The sequence below is a fragment of the Euwallacea similis genome, chromosome 35 (assembly GCF_039881205.1).
Source record: "Euwallacea similis isolate ESF13 chromosome 35, ESF131.1, whole genome shotgun sequence".
In the NCBI taxonomy this organism is placed as follows: domain Eukaryota; kingdom Metazoa; phylum Arthropoda; class Insecta; order Coleoptera; family Curculionidae; genus Euwallacea; species Euwallacea similis.
This window is the reverse complement of record NC_089643.1, coordinates 531852-552644: the sequence shown is the minus strand read 5'-3', so window position 1 is coordinate 552644 and position 20793 is coordinate 531852. Positions and strand designations below refer to the sequence as shown.

At 35.1% G+C, this 20793-nt stretch overlaps 3 protein-coding genes across 4 annotated transcripts; 2 read left to right on the top strand and 1 right to left on the bottom strand.

Moving 5' to 3' along the window:
• The first annotated feature begins 1058 nt into the window (after positions 1-1058).
• Cdc42 (Cell division cycle 42) lies at positions 1059-5507 on the top strand. Its single transcript, XM_066404521.1, has 5 exons — positions 1059-1244; positions 1450-1528; positions 1663-1775; positions 4774-4883; positions 4945-5507. Exons 2-5 carry the CDS (start codon positions 1464-1466, stop codon positions 5230-5232), a joined length of 576 nt encoding a protein of 191 aa, XP_066260618.1. The 5' UTR covers positions 1059-1244; positions 1450-1463; the 3' UTR covers positions 5233-5507.
• A 3211-nt stretch (positions 5508-8718) lies between these two features.
• Positions 8719-12575, bottom strand: LOC136418476 (actin-binding Rho-activating protein-like). Its single transcript, XM_066404542.1, has 5 exons — positions 12384-12575; positions 9959-10104; positions 9735-9906; positions 9577-9669; positions 8719-9517 (listed from the first exon to the last, which is right to left on the bottom strand). The coding sequence occupies exons 1-5, from the start codon at positions 12414-12416 to the stop codon at positions 9371-9373; spliced, it is 591 nt and encodes a 196-aa protein (XP_066260639.1). The 5' UTR covers positions 12417-12575; the 3' UTR covers positions 8719-9370.
• Positions 10220-20693, top strand: LOC136418475 (uncharacterized). Of its 2 annotated transcripts, none has more exons than XM_066404541.1 (3): positions 10220-10395; positions 19420-20235; positions 20300-20693. In XM_066404541.1, exons 2-3 carry the CDS (start codon positions 19453-19455, stop codon positions 20615-20617), a joined length of 1101 nt encoding a protein of 366 aa, XP_066260638.1. In that variant the 5' UTR covers positions 10220-10395; positions 19420-19452; the 3' UTR covers positions 20618-20693. The 2 variants fall into 2 exon arrangements, with proteins under 2 accessions (XP_066260638.1, XP_066260637.1); XM_066404540.1 differs by lacking the exon at positions 10220-10395 and adding an exon at positions 11586-11679.
• Positions 20694-20793: the final 100 nt, after the last annotated feature.

Below are 20793 nucleotides of genomic sequence, written 5' to 3'. Positions count from 1 at the left end.
CTAAACATAACAATTCAAAATGACGAGAATGTGTTCTAAACCTTTTATTCAGAACATTTAGAACACATTTCATGTTCGGAGTTCGGAAAGAGGTTAGCGATTTATATAGACGAACTACTGTACTTTTAATGGAAATTTTAATTTTTTAACAAGAATTTAATACATAAAACTAGTTATTAAACATAATAAAACGTTTAATTAATTACTTAAACTGACATACATGAATTTGTTAGAAAATTTGCGCGACAAAAACTGTTATTTTCGCCCTAGTTGCGTGAAAAATCAAAAGTAAATAAATAGGTGATCCAATAAAAGTAGACTACCTACCTAGTGCAGTAGAAATGTATTGCTAATGCAAATACTTATGGACTTTTTTCTATACCTCTCAGCTCTACACCCCTCATCTGAAACTTCGAATAGGACAGACATGCAAAAAACTTATAACCAGTTTTATAACTCATAAGGCATATAATACAACACCTTTCAAACTCTGTCGGACAAATTTACACTTACTACATTTCTTACATAACATTACAATTCCTCTATGAAATATTTGGTGCAGTATCTTGGAGGTTTTCATGTGCTCCTTCTGCTAGCAATTTCTGCTCAATCAGCTTCTTCTGTTCGATGAATTGCGGTCTGCTTACAGCCATGTAAATGTAAAACCGGTAACCCAAATAAGCTGTTGATAGGACTGTCGCCCCCACACAGGTAAGGACAAAACTTTTGTGGAGAAGATCCAACACTGACTTGGTTTGTTTGCGACTTTTTTTCAGCATCTTGGTTGTTGAATAAGTTGTGATAGGTATTTTCTTGTAAAGGCAAGCGGTATCAATTTAATGTTTCATTGCATTGCATTAATAGGAGTTAAAACTTAACGAGATTAAGATTTTTTTTGTAGGATTTGAATTAGTAATGAAATTAACCTAAAAAAATCAGAACTTTTACGTATCTTTGTACTCTACATTTTCTACGACGTAATCAATGCTAGGAAGGCAATTGCCTGTCAATCAATCGACTTCAAAAGTCAATCAATATCATCGTATCCTCACAGATGTCGCTTATTTCAACGTAATTTTGAAGTTTCATGATAGAATACGTGAATTATAAAGAAAACGAACCCAACCCAAAACTTTAGAATTTCATTTTTTACAGCAACAACTCAGTTGCAATTTATTAATTATCCTGCTACAAGTACTGTTAGTGTTACAAAAGACATAATTTAAACCGCACACTGCTACAAGGTAGGTTTTTTTAACCCCTCGATTCGACTCTTAACAAACGTAAAAATGGCAGCAATACGATGAAAATAACTGCATAATAGGACCCAAATTATGCCACTTACGGTGTTTTTTACGTGTAATTATCTTCGCATTGCAGTAACACTTCACCTAGCATATTGCTTGAAGTAGTGGCTCAGATAGTCTACTTTAAATGTGGTGTTTTTAGGAGTCCTATTGAAGATGCAGACTATTAAGTGTGTGGTAGTCGGCGATGGTGCTGTCGGTAAAACTTGTTTGCTTATTAGGTAAGTTTTGATTAGCTTAAAAACAAATTTCTGAACAGTTATTATCAACATAGTTTTTGGGGACAAACCCATGTATTATTCATTAAGGAATTCTCATAAATCTGTTTATAATCAATTTATTTGCTTATTTCTAGTTACACAACAAATAAATTCCCTTCAGAATATGTGCCCACTGTGTTCGATAACTATGCTGTAACAGTAATGATTGGTGGAGAACCTTACACATTGGGATTATTTGATACTGCAGGTAATTTCCATTTCCATTTATACTTTTTGTTGACTTTTGAGGATGTGAAAATGCTGCTTCTACAGCCTCAAATTGAGGTTGTACAGATAGTATTACTCATAGAAAGAAAAAGTTATCTTTTCACATAAAATAATGTTTATACAGCAATAGGTCAGTGATAAGAGCTGGATATATGATTCATATAACATAGTATGGATTTACTTTTAGGAAGGTGTGATCTAGGCTTATGAGACCATAATAAGATGAATTATTAGATGATAATAAAGGTCTCATAAATATATAAGTAATGACTACCCAATTTGTTATTTTTCACTTAATCAACAAGCTTTTCCCTATGTATCAGGCTATTAAAGTATGGCCTAGTTAATTACTGTATATTTAGACTAATGGCATCAAACCCTTAAACTTTATTTAGAAGATATATCCAACATTATCTTCTGGGCAAATTCTTGTGTTTTAAATTGGGTAAAATTACCTTTTTGAACTGGAGAAATAAATAATTTAATTTTTTTAAATTGATACACTTAAGATAAAAAATTGTTTTCAATAAATATTAATAAGGATAAATATTAGAATGGAAAATGAAACAGCTAAATTTTCAGTGGGGTATCTTTGGCAATTCGTAGCAATTTTTGTTCATTTTAATGTTTTATCTTGTGCTGGTATTTGTAATGAAAATATTGCTGAAATTGTTATTCTTCCTAGATATTGAGACTTCTTAAAAGGTTCAGTGAGTTTGTCTTTTATTTGAAATTTCATCATTGTAAAGTAATTTTTACTAATTGAAATAGTCTTGAGATTATCTATTGACAGAGACATCACAGGGTTTTATGGTAATGAGCGGACTCTGGAAACTCTTATTATTTGCCCTAATAAGTAGAAAATATTAATATTTTGCAATTTTGCATCCCTGAAGGCAAAAGCATTACAGAGTGGGGTCACTTACATGGAATTAGGAAAAATTTCAATTGTTCAGTGGTGTTTTAGTAATTTTTCATGGTTTCATATTATTTCTTCATCTTAATGACATTTTGTGGAGCTGTTGGATGGGTAGGTCTTCAAAAGGCAAGAAAAACACCACAAGGAGTAGCTTGTCAACAAATCAATTATTTGTGTTCTATAAGATAATGTGTAAGTCCAATAAATCATCTTAATATCACATTTATTATATATAACTTAAGGTAAATTTGTTGTCCTACATATTAGTTTTGGAACACAAATACTAATAGTTTGAGTGAAAAAAATTTGCGATAATACTACAACACCCTATTCATATACTGGGTGGTATTTTAATAAATGTCCAATATTTCACAGGACGATTCCTCTCTCATGTTACAAATCCCCTAAGTACCAAATTTCGTCTAAATTCGATACTATTTCAAAAATTACTTAGAAAAAACAAATATAAAAAAATAATTTTTAACACCTTATAGCTCGATAAGGCCTTTCGCACCCATGCTTATATGGAATTTTTATCTAAAAAATACCCGAGGAATCGTCCTGGGAAATATCGGACATTTATTTAAAAAAACACCCTGTATTTGAAATCAACATAAAGAAGAATATTCCATTATAAAAATTGAAGTTTTATTACATTGTAGCCTTTTAGTTTGAAGTTGAATAATTTTTTAACATTATAGATTCTATGTCTAAAAGTATACCACATGGCTATTTTTAATTTAATTCTGGTGATGTTAAAAACAGTTTTCCCCTACCATAGAAAATTCTGTACAGTGTGTTAAGGTTTCTCCAGACGTTCCGTCAAAGTTTTGTATTTTTAAGGGCTTATGTAGTTTGACATGTCAAATAACCTTGGAAACTTTTTTGTTTACAGCTATAAACACAACATGCAACTGAGCTTGTTTAAATAATTCCATTTTATTTTCATTAAAATGTGGTTGTAAACAATAATATATTATACACCAAGGTTATGAAGTATATTATTATCAATTGAACGTCAAATTTAAATTGCGGTGTATCAATGGTTGTTTTTTTTTCACGATTAGATTACACTAGATTTTATAAAATTACAAATATTCATTTAAATTGAGCAGAATTAATTAAACATAATATAATTAAATTCAAAACAAAAACAACGCGCCTTGAATCTTAATGTCAAAAGTGACATTTCATTTGACATAGCATTTCTATAGCAACCATAATTAAAACAAAAGTGGGGTTTAGGTTTTTAATTTTTAGCGTTTATACAGAAGTAGATACAATTTAATGAAATTACAAAATGGAAATTTTCAATTTGAAGAAATTGTAGTACCAAGGATTAGATTTTGATTAAATGTGATATTCACGTAAACCACTTGATCAAGAAGCTATCATCGCTGTCAAAGTACTCTCTTTGATAGCGAAAATACTTCAAAGCGTTCAATTAAATCAAAACACATTACATTTCAGGAAAATTGTGAAGGATGTACAGACAGATGTACAGACTCATCATAAATTAAAAAAAGTTAGTTATATTCCAAATATACCATGCTGGGGCGCAGTGAATCATTTCATATAGCATTATTCCCTGGGGATCCAGTAGATGCTTACAATTTAAGGAATGATTCTTTAAAAGAAACTCGCAGTAGACAGTGAATTGTGAACGCAGGGCGTTGATTAGCCTGTTACTATTTAGCATTAAACATTTGACATCGACGATACTTAACAGATGAGTTGATACACGTGCCTGTAATGTTTCTACGTCTTCTTAACGTTTTTTTTTAAATGGTCTACCTTTATTTAATGGTTTAATTCTTTACTAATCGGAATATCACAAAAAAGGATTGACAGATGTTTAGTAATTTGTTAATATTAATTTGCTACACAGAAATGTATACTAAGTTTCACCTGAGAACTTCATGCAGACCCGACTTTAAACCTGTTAAACTTCTGACTAACATTTTTCCATCTCGTGTTTCTAGTAATATTTGTATAAAAACATTTTCATTAATTCACCCAGAATACATATCAAATTCATAACATTTTAATTTCCATTTAGGTCAGGAAGACTACGATAGACTCCGGCCCCTGAGCTACCCACAAACGGACGTTTTCCTTGTGTGTTTTTCAGTGGTCAGTCCATCGTCATTTGAAAACGTAAAAGAAAAGGTAACTTTCCATCATTCACTGTTCAAATACAGCTTTCAATGATAGTTTTAATGATGTTCAGTGGGTCCCTGAAATAACCCATCATTGTCAAAAGACACCGTTTCTGCTGGTGGGTACCCAAGTGGACTTGCGCGACGACGGCGCCACCGTTGAGAAACTAGCAAAAAACAAGCAAAAACCGATTTCGATAGAGGCGGGAGAAAAGCTGGCCAAAGAACTCAAAGCCGTCAAATACGTAGAGTGTTCGGCTTTGACTCAGAAAGGGCTAAAGAACGTGTTTGATGAGGCCATTTTGGCGGCCCTCGAACCGCCAGAACCGGTAAAGCGCAAAAAGTGCATCATTCTATAAATTTCAGAAAAATCACAAATGAAGGAAGTATTGCGACAACTAAACTGAGGAGGAGTGTGGAGCCGGAGCGGTTCGGATTTTCATTTGGCGGTCAATCTTAATTGTTTAGGTTTAAGAAAAATAGTTATTTTTTCACACTAATAATGTCGAAACCAGCCTGGTAAAAGGGTAATTTAAGCACTAAAATGTGAAATAAAAAGACTTTCGTCCGGTTTATTTGAGTCGAGATTTTGACACTGTTATAACGCCTTATTTTTCAGCATTAAGGGAAGCACGAGGACCACAAAATTCTTCTTTAATAACACTCAAAATGCGATGGAAAGACAAAAGTTTTGATGATTTCAAGCGAGGATGCTTTCTTATATTATGATATGAATAGAAATATCAACTTAAAAAGTCTTAATGGTCAGATGTAACAAGAGTTCCTTGATCATTATTGAAGAAGCAGCCAAAAACTCTAAATAGTCAAACTCTCGATGAACAACAATAATTCTCTGTTATCCATTTGAACAATTAACAACCCCTGTATATAGCCGCTATAACTACAGGGTGTGTCAAAAATTTTCTATGTTGCAAAACCCATAATCGCCAGACGATTTGTTTGACGCATCCTGTGCATGTATTGTTTAATATTAATAGTAATAACGATGAGAGAATGGAGGCAGATTTATTAAAGAATATGAAGTATTGTAAATGGCACAGCGAGGAAACTGCGATCGTCACAGAATATACTGGGTGATTAATGCTCGTCCTTTATAGTAAGTCTGGAGAGAAAGGGGTGACTGTCGGAGTTTTAATCACGAGGCCTACCTATATGTAAAGTGCATTTAAAGGGTATCCAAATTTACTTGGAAGTTTTATTTTTTACAACTTACTAACATTAATATCTGTTACTCCGTTTTTAAGCGTGTGTATAGAGAACTGAGTGTTTTTGTGATTGAGTTTTCAATTTATATACCTAATTTAATATTTAATACTAAAATAAAAGATATGTAAGCTCAATACTGGGTTTTATTTAAAGAGATTTCATATTCAGAAAAGTCAATTGAGTAACCGATTTCTGTAAGATCTTACAACGGTACGAACGCAGTTAATATTGCAAGAACTAAAGCTCGATTGTAGGCAACCCGTCATACATATGTCTGCTAGGAAGCTCAGTGTTATGTTGTCTAGGCTTATCTCCCTAATTTCTCAGTTTTTCTTGCTAAGTTTTCTTTTAAATTTAGCTAGAGTTTTTCTCGCTAAATTCTTAAAGCTGGGAATTTCCAGCCCTAAATAACTGCTTGTGGGAACATAATTGGATTTACAATTGATCCTGACGGAACATCACTAGATTGAAGGATATACCCAAGCGCGGAATATAGGTCTAATAGTTAACTAAAAAACTAAGCTGAACTATATAACGATAGAATCAAAAACGTTGGTCTAATAAGACTCAAGCCGTAACAAACTCAAAATAATGGAACTAATTCAAGATAAAGGTTTGCTTATTTTAGCATATCGTCGGTTAATAATATAAAACCTCTAACTTCAATTTTTGATCATTTTGTTAATTTCGCACCAAACGATTCCTTATTTAGTATTGTACCATCGGACCAAAGTCATACAATAGCAAACAAACACCAAAGGATAATAATAATTAACACATATTTTAAATATCACATTTTTGAAAAAACTAAGATTCCTGTGGTTATTAAGGAAAATAGTGATGAAGATTGATTATCCATAGTTGATTAAATTGTAAAATAGAATAATGTTTTGTATTAGTTTCCATTTTATACTCGTAACATTAATGAATACAAATCATTGATGACACGCTCTTCGTTTTTTATTTATTTGCATGTGTTGCGACACTTTTTAAAATTTGAACTGAAAACAGGAGGTGGTATTTGGACTATATTATGACATATCCTATTTTTCGGACTATAAGACGCACCTTTTTACATAGAAAAATGGACTCAAAATTTTGGGTGCGTTTTATGGTCCGAAGATAACATTAAAGTTTTTTTTTTCAATAAACCGTCTCTAAATTTGAAATGCGTCTTATCGTCCGATGCGTCTTATAGTCCGAAAAATACGATATATTAAATTTGTGATTGTCACTCAAAAACCGAAATGAAAAAATAGCACTTAAAAGTTTTTGAAAATATTGCGACCCTCTAAAAATTATAAAAAAATACATAAATATTCTCCAGAGTCTCAGTTACAAATTTGTTTTTGTATCTCTTTTAGTTCCTGAAATATTTGAGCTTAAAGTAATAAAGGTATTTACGCGACCTTTTCGACATATTTCAAGGCTGCTTTGAAAAATCTACCCAAAGTCAAAAGAAATGTTGTTTTATAACCGAATACATCTATTTTGTGCAAAAATATTTGAATTCCCATTTATAAGCCGATTCCATGCCATGCTTATCCTGCTGTACCCTTTTGTGCTTTCCTAGCATCATAGAATAGTGGATATTGTAACTTAGTCGTAGGTATCGGTTTGTGGGAAAGACTCGTCCGAAAATACGTGAAAAGTTATTTTCAATGCTATAGGATGGGTCGAAAAAGTAGTATGGAGAAATAGTGTAGTGGTATATTTGAACCATTGTTTAACTAAGTATATCTATTTTTGAGATTCTCCAAGTATGTTTTAGATTAATTCCTATTACTTGTACCGAATGGAGCGGACTGAACAGTCATACATAACGAACGGAAACCTACTGTGGGCCATTTAGTTTGACACGCCTGTTGCAAATTAGGACTGTAAAGTTAGGACAGTGATAAATCTGAACACTGAAAGAAAATATAGTATGTGACAATAAAAATTGTCAGAGCCATGTGGAAAACTCGTTTCACCAGATTTCTGATATCAGGATAGGTACTGACTGATAATCAGTACCTGTAAATAATTCAACCCGAGGGTCATCTAGGTGTTACCATGAAAAACCACAGGTGGATTCCACACGTGGCCCTCAGACCGTCCGGAGGTCTATTACGTTGACCAGGCCCTTGCAGTGGTTATTGTAATCAGACACTAATTGCGAAAACCTTTTAAGGTTTTAGTTTTCCCAAATTATTGACAAAAACAGAATCTTCGAGTGTGAGAATTTGCCTAGAAGTGTCTTCATTGGTGCACCCGAAAAAGGAGCCTGAGCCGTGAGTCTTAATCGCCTCCATACAAGACCTTTTTGGAGTCGGTCACTTTTTGAATCCGGCTGTGAACGCACATTCACTAACATACGTATATTTACCAGTTATTTGTAAGGCCGAAACTCCCTCGGACTTTATCCAGTTATTATAAAATAAAGGGTATATTTGTTTTAAATTTCTCGAAGTCTTTTATTTTACGAACCGTGTTCCTGGGTATGGACGGGTAGTTGTACTTCGGGGCAAAAAAATACTTATACTATTTTCCTATACTACTCACCATGTATGTACGTGGCGTCCAGAAGTTAGCAGAAAAAATTAGATGATAGGCAACTGAGGACAAACGAAAGACTAAATTATTGATTTACTTTATTTCGACGTAAAAATAAAATAAAAAATAAATAAAAGTATCTATTTAAGTACGTTAGTCTAAATAAATAATTATTGTAGTGAGGAACGAAAAGGAAACGTATAAAAAACAAGATAATTAATAAATAATTTGCTAATAACTGACGATCAGAAAATGTATGTACAACTGCTAACTATATAATAACCTAATCATATTCTAAACCTATATCACTGTTGACCCTTGTCTTGATTTCCAAAAAATGTAATACAGGGCATCCCAAACTGATTATAAATTATTTTTGAGACACCGTGATTTATTCAATACCGAGCTTAATAAGATTATTAATAGTGAATACACATATTCTAAACATGCTCTGTGTTATTGCAAAAACAACTCTTTTGCACTAGCACAACGTTTTAGGACCAAATTATGAACGTATTGAAAACCGTTTTCTGTGATTTTTCAGCTATAGAAATCTCGTCAGAACATTGGTAATTTGGCCCTAAAGTGTCTTATCATGGAATTACTCTGATCATGTTTCGACGATTAAAACCTGGTGGCCAGAGAAGTTACAGTAATAGTTAATGTGTGGTCCTCGCACTTATTTTAAGATTGCAGTTAGATCAATTTGCTAAATAAAGTGCTTTAAATTTAGCATTAAAAATAGTTTCCAGTGTCCAATTCACCATAAGTCGCTATGCTTTCTTTGAGCTGTTGGGCGGCTGTGTCGATTTTCTCTTTCAGGATTTGATAGATTTGCTTATAGGATTTTAGAGTGATGATTGGAACGTGGTCGTCTCTCCTCTGCAATAGGAATGTTGGTCAAATTCCCAGTTCACCGGGAGGTGGAAATATAGACTTACTTGGAATAAACACTCTCCCTCGAAGTCCACCAACTGATGTTTTCTAGCTCTGATCAACATTCCCACTACTTTATCGGAAATTCCCTGGTAAATCTGCAACGGAAAGAAGCAAATTATAGTTCAGATTACTTGTTCTGCAACCTGAAGCAGGGACTTACGGAGAAAAGATTTCCAAAACTAATCACTTTCCTGCCGTCATTGTCCTTCTCGTGGGGCAAAAACAGAGGTTCCCCACATTGCTCAATCACTTCGCACAACTGTAGCATTTCCTTACAAACTTGGATGGTAGCCTTGAATGCCCTTTGCTCGGAGAGGGATCCCTTAGCAGGCCTGATCCCGACTTTATTAGAACCGCTACTAATTAATACAGAGGAAGCCTTACCGTCCATAATCTTCTTTGGAGATTTTAGGCTTAGGTAGATTCGAAACACATTTGTCATTGGAAAAAGGATTGACTGCCTGTTTCTTGGTGTGGTTGTCGGCAAAGTTGTTGAAGAGGGCAACCTTGGACTTCAAGCCGGCCTCTTGCTGCAAGATTTGGCAATAGCAATGAGTTAAACGAAACAACTGGCTAAGGTCAGTCGGTGTAACTGACCTGCACCTGAGCTTAGTGCAACAATAGACAATGCCAGCCAATGAACCGGACTTGTTGATGAAATCTTTCGGTTTTCAGAAGGTGATCATTGACAGTGACCCGTGCTCCCGTTCTAACATTGAAAGTTTGATCTATTTTCAAAAGCTGGGGAATTTGCGAATTTGGATCGCGTCCAGACACTTGTCCCGTTTTCTATATAGGCGACGACTACGGGCGTCATAACGGTAAATATTTTTCAAAATATTCATCATTGCGAGCAATTTATAATCATCGAGTCTGAGTCAGGACCGGGGTATCATCAATCTGGGCGATTATTACAGGGAAATATTCGCGTAAATATGTAGGTGTCTTATGTAACACATTATTATTGCTATGAGAATCACGCTCCGTTATTGCGACAAAAAGGTTCTGATCCGTTTAATCTTTTGATGCGATTTTGACGCCTCTGACCTGATTGGGGCGCACTGCAGATATCTTGCAATCCTCAGAAAATTGTTGCATATTATTGCAAGTTTTACCTTATGAAAATACATGTAATGCAGAATTTAGCGAGTTCCATCTGTTGGATTTTTAATCAGCAATTCTTAACCTTGTTAAATTTTGGACTCTAGATTATAAAAGAAATTAATGAAAATTAAAATAATATTTATGGAATGAAAAGTAAGCTCAAACAATATCATCTCGAAGCCTAAGCGAGAAGTCCCAAGACTCATTGTGACATCACACTACCTAAAAGTCATTGGTATCCGTGACGTCTGCAATGACCCTTCTGACAAATTATTACCACTTTCGCGGAGTCCTGGAAACTTCACCACAACCATGAGCACGTCGAAATAAAGACACGGGATTGGTGAGTTTTCATGGAAATTCTTCCAGGTAAAGTTGCCAGTACAACGATCTAGTGGCCCTTATTAGCATTCAATTTAAACGACATGGAAATAACCAGATTAAGCGCGCTTTAGGTTTAAATGAAAGTTTTGAGAAACGGAAACTTTCTCACTAGTTGTAGGTTGTTAGGCTAATAATTATTCTTAGACAATTCTCAACATGTATTAAATTAAATATTCTTATCTTACCGGGCTATTAATAACCTGACGGCGAGTTAAAAATCACGAGAGCTTTTGAATGTCTCAAAACCAGAAATTGACCGCCATATTTAGGAATTTGTCACTACAGTGTTTTGCGACGTTGTCAGTTGACACTTGTTACATTTGTCGATATTTTTCTCCCGATTTAGTTAACATTTCATTAATTAGTGCCTTCTGATCATTTTTGGAGGTAATTCTTCGCGAAAAGGCCCATCATGTATGATTAGGACCTCATTAGAGTAGCAAAATGACGTACATAAATTAGCTTGAAGCAATTAGGCAACCCTGCCTCTGCCTTTGACAGTTCAACAATTCGCTTTACAAGGCTGTGACGCTAAGAACAGCTAAAGGGGTGAGTCCTAAAGAAGTCAAATTCGCTCATCGGAAGATTACGATTAGTTCCAAAGTAGCTGATAAAAGGTGAGAATGTTGTCAATTAATAATGGTTATCTTCAATTTTATGCGTATCGAAACGTTATGCCGATGATAAATAAATAAATTCTGAATAAAGTTTCGCCTAGAAACAACTATAACTACCTTAACTTTAAGACGTGTGTATGCAATAAAGTTCATATAAACATGCAAAAAGTTATACAATTCTGACGCGCTCAGTCGCGTAAAGTAGCATGAATGGGTGCCAAACCAGATATCACGAAAATAACATGTTTACGGAGTTTTTAACGTTCAAATTTGGCATTTTTTTAATGAAAAACTTTGGGCGGAATTCCGCACTCGAGAATTACAACTAATCACAATTGCAAAATGCTCTTAGATGCGCCACATTGTATCGTTATTAGGACACTTTCAAAATTGGAAATTATCACTTGATTGTTCATCTGAAATCGCACAAAATGCAATTAGTTGGCATGTTTAACAAACACTCAAAACTACCTATCACTTTCAAAGAATGGCGCTTGACCTGAAATTATCTCGTGTTTAAGTGGGCAGGTGCTTATGAATATGATTTTTCCATGTGCTTTATGTTTCGTTACAATATTCGGGTAAAATAAAATTTTTATCAAATTAAAATAAAAATTGTCCTTTAGCCTTATCGTGAGGTTTAATCGGCTGGCACGATCGCCCGTTAAAGTCCCTTTTTACCGCCAAAACAGCACGATACTCACCCTATAGACTCTTTCGTTAACGCAGGCGGACATGTTCGAGTCTGCAGTTATCCAAAAACACACAAAACCCACAACTTGAACCTCCGGAACCAAACTCTGCCTTAACTCAACTTCTACTAAATATACTCAACTTTTCCGCTTTTCTGACCTTTCTCTGGCGCGAGTTGCGAATGTTGTAAACCCGATTAGGACATTTGGCTTTTAATATAGACGCGGAATGTTTGAAATTGTGGCAGATTAGCGTCGCGACGTCAGTAGAGGCGTCCCCTGACGTCACGCCTGCTAATTCAGTTTTGCTCGTCGCGGTATTTACCCAAAATTTTTTGAACGCAACTTGCCAAAAACGTGCCTGATGGGTGATGATTGGTTTGTTATGCGTGTAATGGCTGTTATTCTCTTGATTCCATTATGATGTTACTTAGTGGTTGGATGCAAGATATTGCTATAAATGTTAACCGTGAATCATGTGTGTAATGAACATATAAATTATATAGGGTGTTTGGTAGGCGGTTTGATAAAATTTTCTGGGCGACAAGGGAAATCTTTTGGAACCGATTTAACCTGATTTAGATTTGTACAGGGTGAGTCGTAATGGAACCGACACAGAGCAGGTGTGTGTAGGGGGCCTCAAAACGTGACTATTGAATTTTTTCTACCGTTGATAGTTGAGGAGATATTGACCTTCGAAGTTGGCTTGTAAATTTCTCAAAAACACCATATTTCGGTAGTGCGTCATCACAACGCAACCAAATTTGGAACATGTTTTATTTTTGCCAACATCTTTAATTGGTAGAAATATGAAATCGATAGATGCTCAACAAAAGTTGAATTATGAGTAAAGTTTAAAAGAGTTGGGATTTTTTTATCCGTAAAGTAACTAACAATGGACAGTACCTTTTAATAGCAAATTTAATCTAAAACTTTTATTACCCTTCAAAATTTGTCGAAAACTTTATTATTTTTAACAAAATCGCAGTTTTGTGGGAAAGAACCAGAGCAAATTTAAAAGGATTTAAAGAGATTTAAGAGACCACATCGTTTTTGACTGGTAAACTATTTGTAATTTGCTAAAGTCGTGCAAATCACAGTGATCCTAAATGTGGCATTATATAATTACATTACATAATTACATTACATTTGGTTGATAATCCCTTTAAATTCCCTTAAATTTGATTTGGTCCAGGCTGACAAGACTATGATCTTACCAAAAATTATTACGTTTTCGACAAATTTTGAACGGGAATAAATGTTTTAGAATTAAATCTGCTATTAAATAGCACTGCTCGTTTGTAAGTTGCTTTTCAGATAAAAAAATCCAACTCTTTTAGACCTTACCTTACTCCTAATCCAACCTCTATTGCGTTCATATTTCTACCAATTAAAGATATTGAGTGCCGTTTTTTAGAAATTTATAAGCCAACTACGGAGGTCAATATCTTCTCAACTATAAACCGTAGAAAGAAATTCAATAAATCGTTATAATATTTTGAGGTCCCCTATGCACACTTGTTCTGTGTCAGTTCCGTTACGACTCACTCTGTATGTGTAAAACCTCACAGTTTCCAAGGCACGATTTTTTTGTGATTTTTCACAAAATTTGAAATTTTGGTTTGAATAGCTTTATTTTTAATAGTGCTATCGGATTGAACTGAATTTATTCTGTAAGGTGAGTATATGCCCTTTTTGTTATGAATAAGTTAAGAAAATTAAAACCTAAAAATAATGACAAAAAAGAAGTAGTAAGTTAGAAGGAAATGAAGAAATTATGAGGTTTTGTATAGAGGTGAATTAGAGTAAATCAGTTCCAAATGATTTCCTCTGTCAGCAAAAAAATTTTGTTAAATCGTTTACCAAACACTCTGTATGCCCCGATTGTGGTCGCGTCTAAAAATGACCTTTTTTAAAAAGGTCCAGTTCTTTGTTGGAACAGGTTCTCGCTTAAAATCTCATTGATGCTCGCTTATGCGTTGCAAATTCTAATGAGAACGTTGTTAATGCCAAGAATCAAATATTTGAATACAAATAATCAGCTATTAAAGCGGGAATCTGGATGTTTTGATTTATATGTGCTATTCGAACGCTCTGGCGCCAGTCGAGGTCTCCACAAATTTAAAATTAGGAGTTTTTTCGTCAAAATACTCGGGTGTGGAATTTAAAAAATCCATCGTTTCGCGAGAGAAAGCAACAACTTAAAAGTACAAGTATGGGAAAGTTTTAACACGGTTTTCTAAATCTTAAAAAATCTCGGCGCAATGTGAAACATCCTACAATAACATATTATCCTAGAGTACTTTTCCGTGTGTTGCGCATTTAATTGCTCAAGTTCATCTCTGTCTAAAATTAGCCTTTACGGCTGTTTTCATTGATAAATTAAATCTGGAAGCGAACACTGGATCCAATAACGTACATCCTTGCCGGTTCTTTGAACACATTAGTTCATTTAGAATAAAAAGTGGCCGTAAAACCCTCTGGTCCGATCAAGTAAACATCAAAACCGCGAGGTCTTTTGAAATACGAGTGGATCTTGGCAAGACTTTGGAGGAAGTCTCGACTTTGAATGTGCGGAATTTGAACTCCGTACCAAGGTTTGCAAACCCAAAATATTTCCTGCAGTTGTAGATAATTAATTTGGTCGGTTTGGATAATTCGTTATAAATTCGGGTTTCTGGGTATTTGATATTTTGGCTCAGGAATTTTTGCGCGGGCAATACCATACATACACTGGCCCGCAATAGTCTTGGTACCCTTCTATCAAACGTATATTATTGCCTATTTCTTTTTAACAACTAGTATAATTTTTATTTACACTTTACATATTAATTCATACACTTCTGCTACATTAAATAATATAACTAATTAAAGATATAATTATCGGCATGTTAAGAAAAAAATACATTTTCGTCCGGCGGGCAAAATACAACCTCGCAAAAGTCTTGGTACCTATAACAGAGTAAAGTTATATTTATGGTACATATAATTATTAGTACCCTGTTGGGTACCCCTTTAATTTTATAACTTGTAATAGCCTATTTGGCATTGAATGAACAAGTTTTTTTGTTACATCAGCGGTTATCTTAGACCATTCCTCCAAAATAATCCGTTTTAGACATTCTTTATTTTGAATATGGTGCTGACGAATTTTAGACTCTAAAACACTCCATAAATGTTCAATCGGGTTTAAGTCTGGACTCTGAGGAGGTGTTTCCAACAAATGAAGGGTATTATATATGAGCCATTGACGTACATTGTATGCCTTATGTTTGGGGTCGATGTCTTGCTGGAAGTAAACATCCTCAGCAAGCCCTAACTTTTGCTTTAAATTTGTCTTTAAAATGTTGAGATACACTTTATGATCCATGATTCCCTCTATTATATAAATATTACCGACTCCAGCTGCTGACATACAACCCCAAACCATGACACCGCCACCTCCATGTTTCACGGTTTTAATAGTGTTGCTTGGACTCAATGCCGTATTTGACTTTCGCCACACTTTTATGCATCCATCAGATCCAAAAACATTAAATCGATATTATATCGAGACGATATCGAGAAATAAATTTATCTGACCAGGTTAGGGGTCGTCATTTTGACCTTTTGTGATATTTTTTTGCGTCATCTTCATTAAGAATGAATTAAATATCGAAATTTTTTGGTGTCAACGAACTAACATTATGTTTTTAGACGAAAATGACTCTGGAGTCAAAATAGCTTGTTTTTCACTGTTTCTATGCAAAAATTATTCACCGCAATGCCCCCGTAATCTTTTTAAGTTTGGCACAACCTTTTTGGAACGCCCTGTACTTTTAGGTATATGTAGGTATAATCGTCACAATATCGAAGTCCTCGGTTATTCTAATCAAATTTCAGTTTTTCAGCTTAAAAAATATAGTTTTTAAAACGATTAAATTGGGTGGTACAAATTTATCTCTCACTCAATGTCGACGATGATCGCTATATGGTATTTTCCAGTTTTATGACGTTTTATGGTGTTCAAATTTATTTGCTGACCGCTCATCGATGACTGATGTCTGGCCCATGTACATAGTTCGCTAATTTTAGGCTTTAATTAGTGTCTGAATCGTAAATTTGCCAAAAGACCTTTGGAATTTGCATGGCAGATACTTCCAGTAAATATATGTGTTAAGATTAAACTGCTTAAGCTTATTACCAAAAAATATGCCAGTTAAATTTAAATGAGAAATCAAAGCTGTAAAGTAACCCATATGGTCATGTGCCATATTTGACCCCCATTGAAATTTTCAAATGTTCAAAAATGGGTCTCCTTTTAATGTCGAATTAAGGCAATCGCACCAGGTCTAATTCTCTAGGAGCACGTGAGAGTGAGAGTAAAACTTTTTGACCAATCAACGTCGCCAAAAAGGTTGGTCATATTAGGCGGATTCAGGCTCGCCGAAGAGTCTCGAATAGACTGTCGATACTCAGATTTTATAGAAACATGTGAGATTGAGACATACTATAAACTATACTAGAACCTAGCAGTGGGCACTCAGTGCGGAAATATGCCCGGATTTTCCTTTGTGAGTGGTATGTGTTTGGTACTCCAAATCGGCATGTTTTGTCCTGAACGAAATGAAGAAAGAACATTTACCAATTTGAGGTACTAGACACGTACCAAATCACCGGCTGAAATCGCCTCTTGGTTTATTATGATGTTTAGTAATACACGTTACTCTAGATAAACGCACATAGCTTGTGCCAACCATATTTCCGCACTGCGTGCGCAATGATGCCTCAATCAATTTGGCTTACACTGCTCTAATGATCATTAGATCGCTTGTCGCCATCAAAACTTTCTTTTTACGGATTACGATAAATGATGTAGAGTGGAATTGAATTGTCGTTCTTAGATAAAACTGTCCAATTGTTGCCTGTGATGACCGCTTCCATTTCCACTGTTTCACACACATTCCACTGACCAATGTCCCATTGGCAATGTTTATGTATTTTTCCTGTTTGTTGAGTGTAAATACAAACTTTTTTAATATGCTCAAAATCATATATTAATAGATGATTGTGCGGGTTGTAACTTGTTTTTGAAGGCCACTGCGGTCATCATTTCTTGCATCTGGCCGGTCACAACGTCTATGAGCACGTCATTATTATTTCACTTGTGAAAAGCCTCAATTCTTGATATAGTGGTTTTCAATCTCTAACTCAGACGAAAATGTTTAGAGTAAGAAGAGTGCATTTCAAATTTAAAATAGAAATGTTGTACTTTAGTTTTTCGATGGAAAAATGTTGTCTGAGACGTATATTAACGATCGGTTAATGTCTTCAACTTTGTTAGCTGGTTATTGTTAATAACTATCATTAATGTATTATTTAATTAACGCATTCAGTGATTTAACCCTCAGCACAGGAATCCCGAAAACTATTAGATATGTGGATCAATAAAATGGAGGCAAAATTGTACTACAGAAATGAAAGCAAATTTTAGGATATAATAATAAGAAGCTGCGAAGTATGGGATCACGTCTAGGTACATACATGATTTTAATCATCAATGGCTAACAGAATGAGTTAAAATAGCCCCTATTAAGTCGGCACTAGCAAATCATAGTTGATACGTTATTGGAAAAGGGAAAAAAATTATGTTGAAGCCTTGAAAAAAGTTCCAGCAATAATTTCTATTTGCTTTATCACATTAGTTATCAAAAATATATAAATATAGGTTTTTCTAAAGTTGTCTAGGGTTTTTGAATAATTAGGGTTAATTGATATTAACGGGTGCACTTTGGATTCTGCTTGCGGATAACAGTTCTGGTGAGCCACTCGAAAAGGAAGAGGACCCTCTAGATTCGGGGCGCTCTTAAGTACTAAACTAAGGGTAATTAAAACAGTGTCGTACCCTGGCTAGAAAGCAATTACCGACTTATGACACCACCTGAGTCGTTACCGTGGTACTGATAACACTTTGTCGGTACATTTCCAGAGATGCCGACAAAGCGCGGCCGCGCTTCTCATCCGCGCCGACAAAGGGCGGCCATCCTTTCCCACAAGTACCGACAAAGGGTGGTTAGACGTTAATCATAAAATAGCAAAATCGCGTCAAGATAACGATTGCGAAACCCTCATAATTGACGAAAATACTTCTAACCAAGTAGCAACATACATAGGCGTCCTATAGGGGCAACATCAGCCCCCTCACAACTCTTTCATCTCAAATTAACAGACCTAACCTGATTAACAGTATTAGCACTATCATTATTTACAACTCAAAGATTTTCGATTGTGCCTCGACTTCATCGTAAAAATGGAGAAGTCTTTACATATGTACAAAAGGCTTAGATCTACTTGACCTAAGAATCTCACATAAATAAATATGTTTTGATTTTTTTGTTAATTTCACAAGTAATTGGAATTATTCCGGTTTAGAGGAAAACTTTGCTGCCATTTAACTGATTTGAGAGGTATCTCTAATTGTTTTCGAGATCCACATATCACAATGTTGAATACGTTTATTTCGTTCACGGTTAGTATCGGAGAAAACTCTATGTATTAACAAATACAATTTCTGTACTGTTATAGATGTTTTTATAACAAAAAACAAAACTTTTTAAAATTTGGCCCCTTATTGGGTTTGTCAACAATTATTCGATTTAGGGGCTTTCTTGAAAAAAATTGCAACAGAGTTGCCTTTACCTATTATGGTTCTCTACATGTTTAAGATATGTGTCTTATGAAAACTCTCTATTAAAGTAAAAATCATTGATTTTATAAAATGAAAATTTCGCTTTTGAATGCTCGTAAGTTTCCAAATTGTTTTCACTTCAATCAAAACGGCAACACGCAACAATGGCAATTAACCTGTCACTCCATTACAACAATCGGTAATTGCCGAAAAGTTCTAACTGTCCGTTTACACCTTGATTTTCTCATTAAAACGCGTATAAGCTGGAAATCTTCATTAGGTAACTTAACTATGCCTTCGATCGCTTCAAATCTCAATTTCCCATGTGTGTTAAGCTTTGTATTATTGACTACTAACTGTTATTGTTCAGTTTCCTTTCAGGACCCCACTCAGTGACCCTTCCACTATTCAAGCATGTCCAAGCCTACTGCTCCAGACCATTGGACCCATCCGGAAGTCTTGGTCCCGTATGACAACCTAATGCTCTACCATCCAGAAGCGAATTTACTTCCAAATTGGCAGTTTAGAATCGATCCTCTAATGGGCAATCCCTCTGTAGTGGTCGATCCCAATTACTACCACCAAATCTCTATAGCACAAGCATTGAATTTAGCCTTCCATCTACCACCTCTTTACCCCCTCAACGAGACCAGCAGCAGTTTTCAACAAAACAGCACATTTCCCTGTAATCTCACCGTACTGAACAACCAGTCGACCTTGGGTGACAATTTGACGCTTCATGAACATCAGACGCCTCAGGTTGGAAAGAACGATAATATTTCGGCTAGTGACGAAGAGGTAATCTTCGTCAAGGAGTACAAAAAGGACTTGCATCCCCAGAAAGACAAAAACGAAATCGAAGAAGAAAACGCAAAGTCTAAGGAGTTTAAGTATGCTTCGCCGAAATATCGACGTAATCCAGTGAGGAAAGCAAGAAGCGAAGCTGGGAACAGCTTTTTGAAAAAGGAGCACTTGCTGGAGGAGGATTTTGCTGTTTTGGACGTGTTGGAAGAGGAGAGTTTTGTGGAGCGCTTGGACAAGACGGGCAAGCAAAAAGACGAGGGGGGAGAGGGTGCGACAGAGAAGAAGCCACCCAAAGAATGGCCTATTAATGTATTTGAAAGGCCCGAGTATAATCCGCTAACCAACAAAATCCAGCCCTTTGACTATACCATCAGGGAGATACAGAATAAGCAGGTAGCGATGAAATTCTATTAATTCACTTAGAGGTACTTATCGAAAATGGGCTTCCGTTTTTTAGGTTAAAAAGAAGCCACGGGTGGAAACTTGTATCAAACCCAAAAAGTCCAAAAAGAAATACTTCACCAGAATACGGAGACCCAAAGCGAACAAACCAGTGGAGAAAGTGCCTGTCCAGCAACTATCTGACTTAGTTACTACCACTTTTCATATGGTTGGCGGATTTTTAAGAGATAACAGGGAAAACCTACAGGGAGGCTCCAAAAGCAATTTCAACATTCTGATTGGAAATCAGGCCATTTTAATGGCCTTAGTCAATGGCGATTTCGACCACAAAAAGGTGACTGAGACAGTTAAGAACGCTTTAAAGCAAAGCTGATTTTTTTATTGTAGAAGCATGTATTTTTTTTTTTTTTTTGAGAAGTCAATATGTAGTTTGCGTTACACTTCGTAACATTGTTGCTTGCGAACATTGTTTATTTCTTATAGAATTGTCAAAAAATATAAAATTAGGTATACCTACTGTTAATAAGAAATTTTGAGACGCATCAGCAC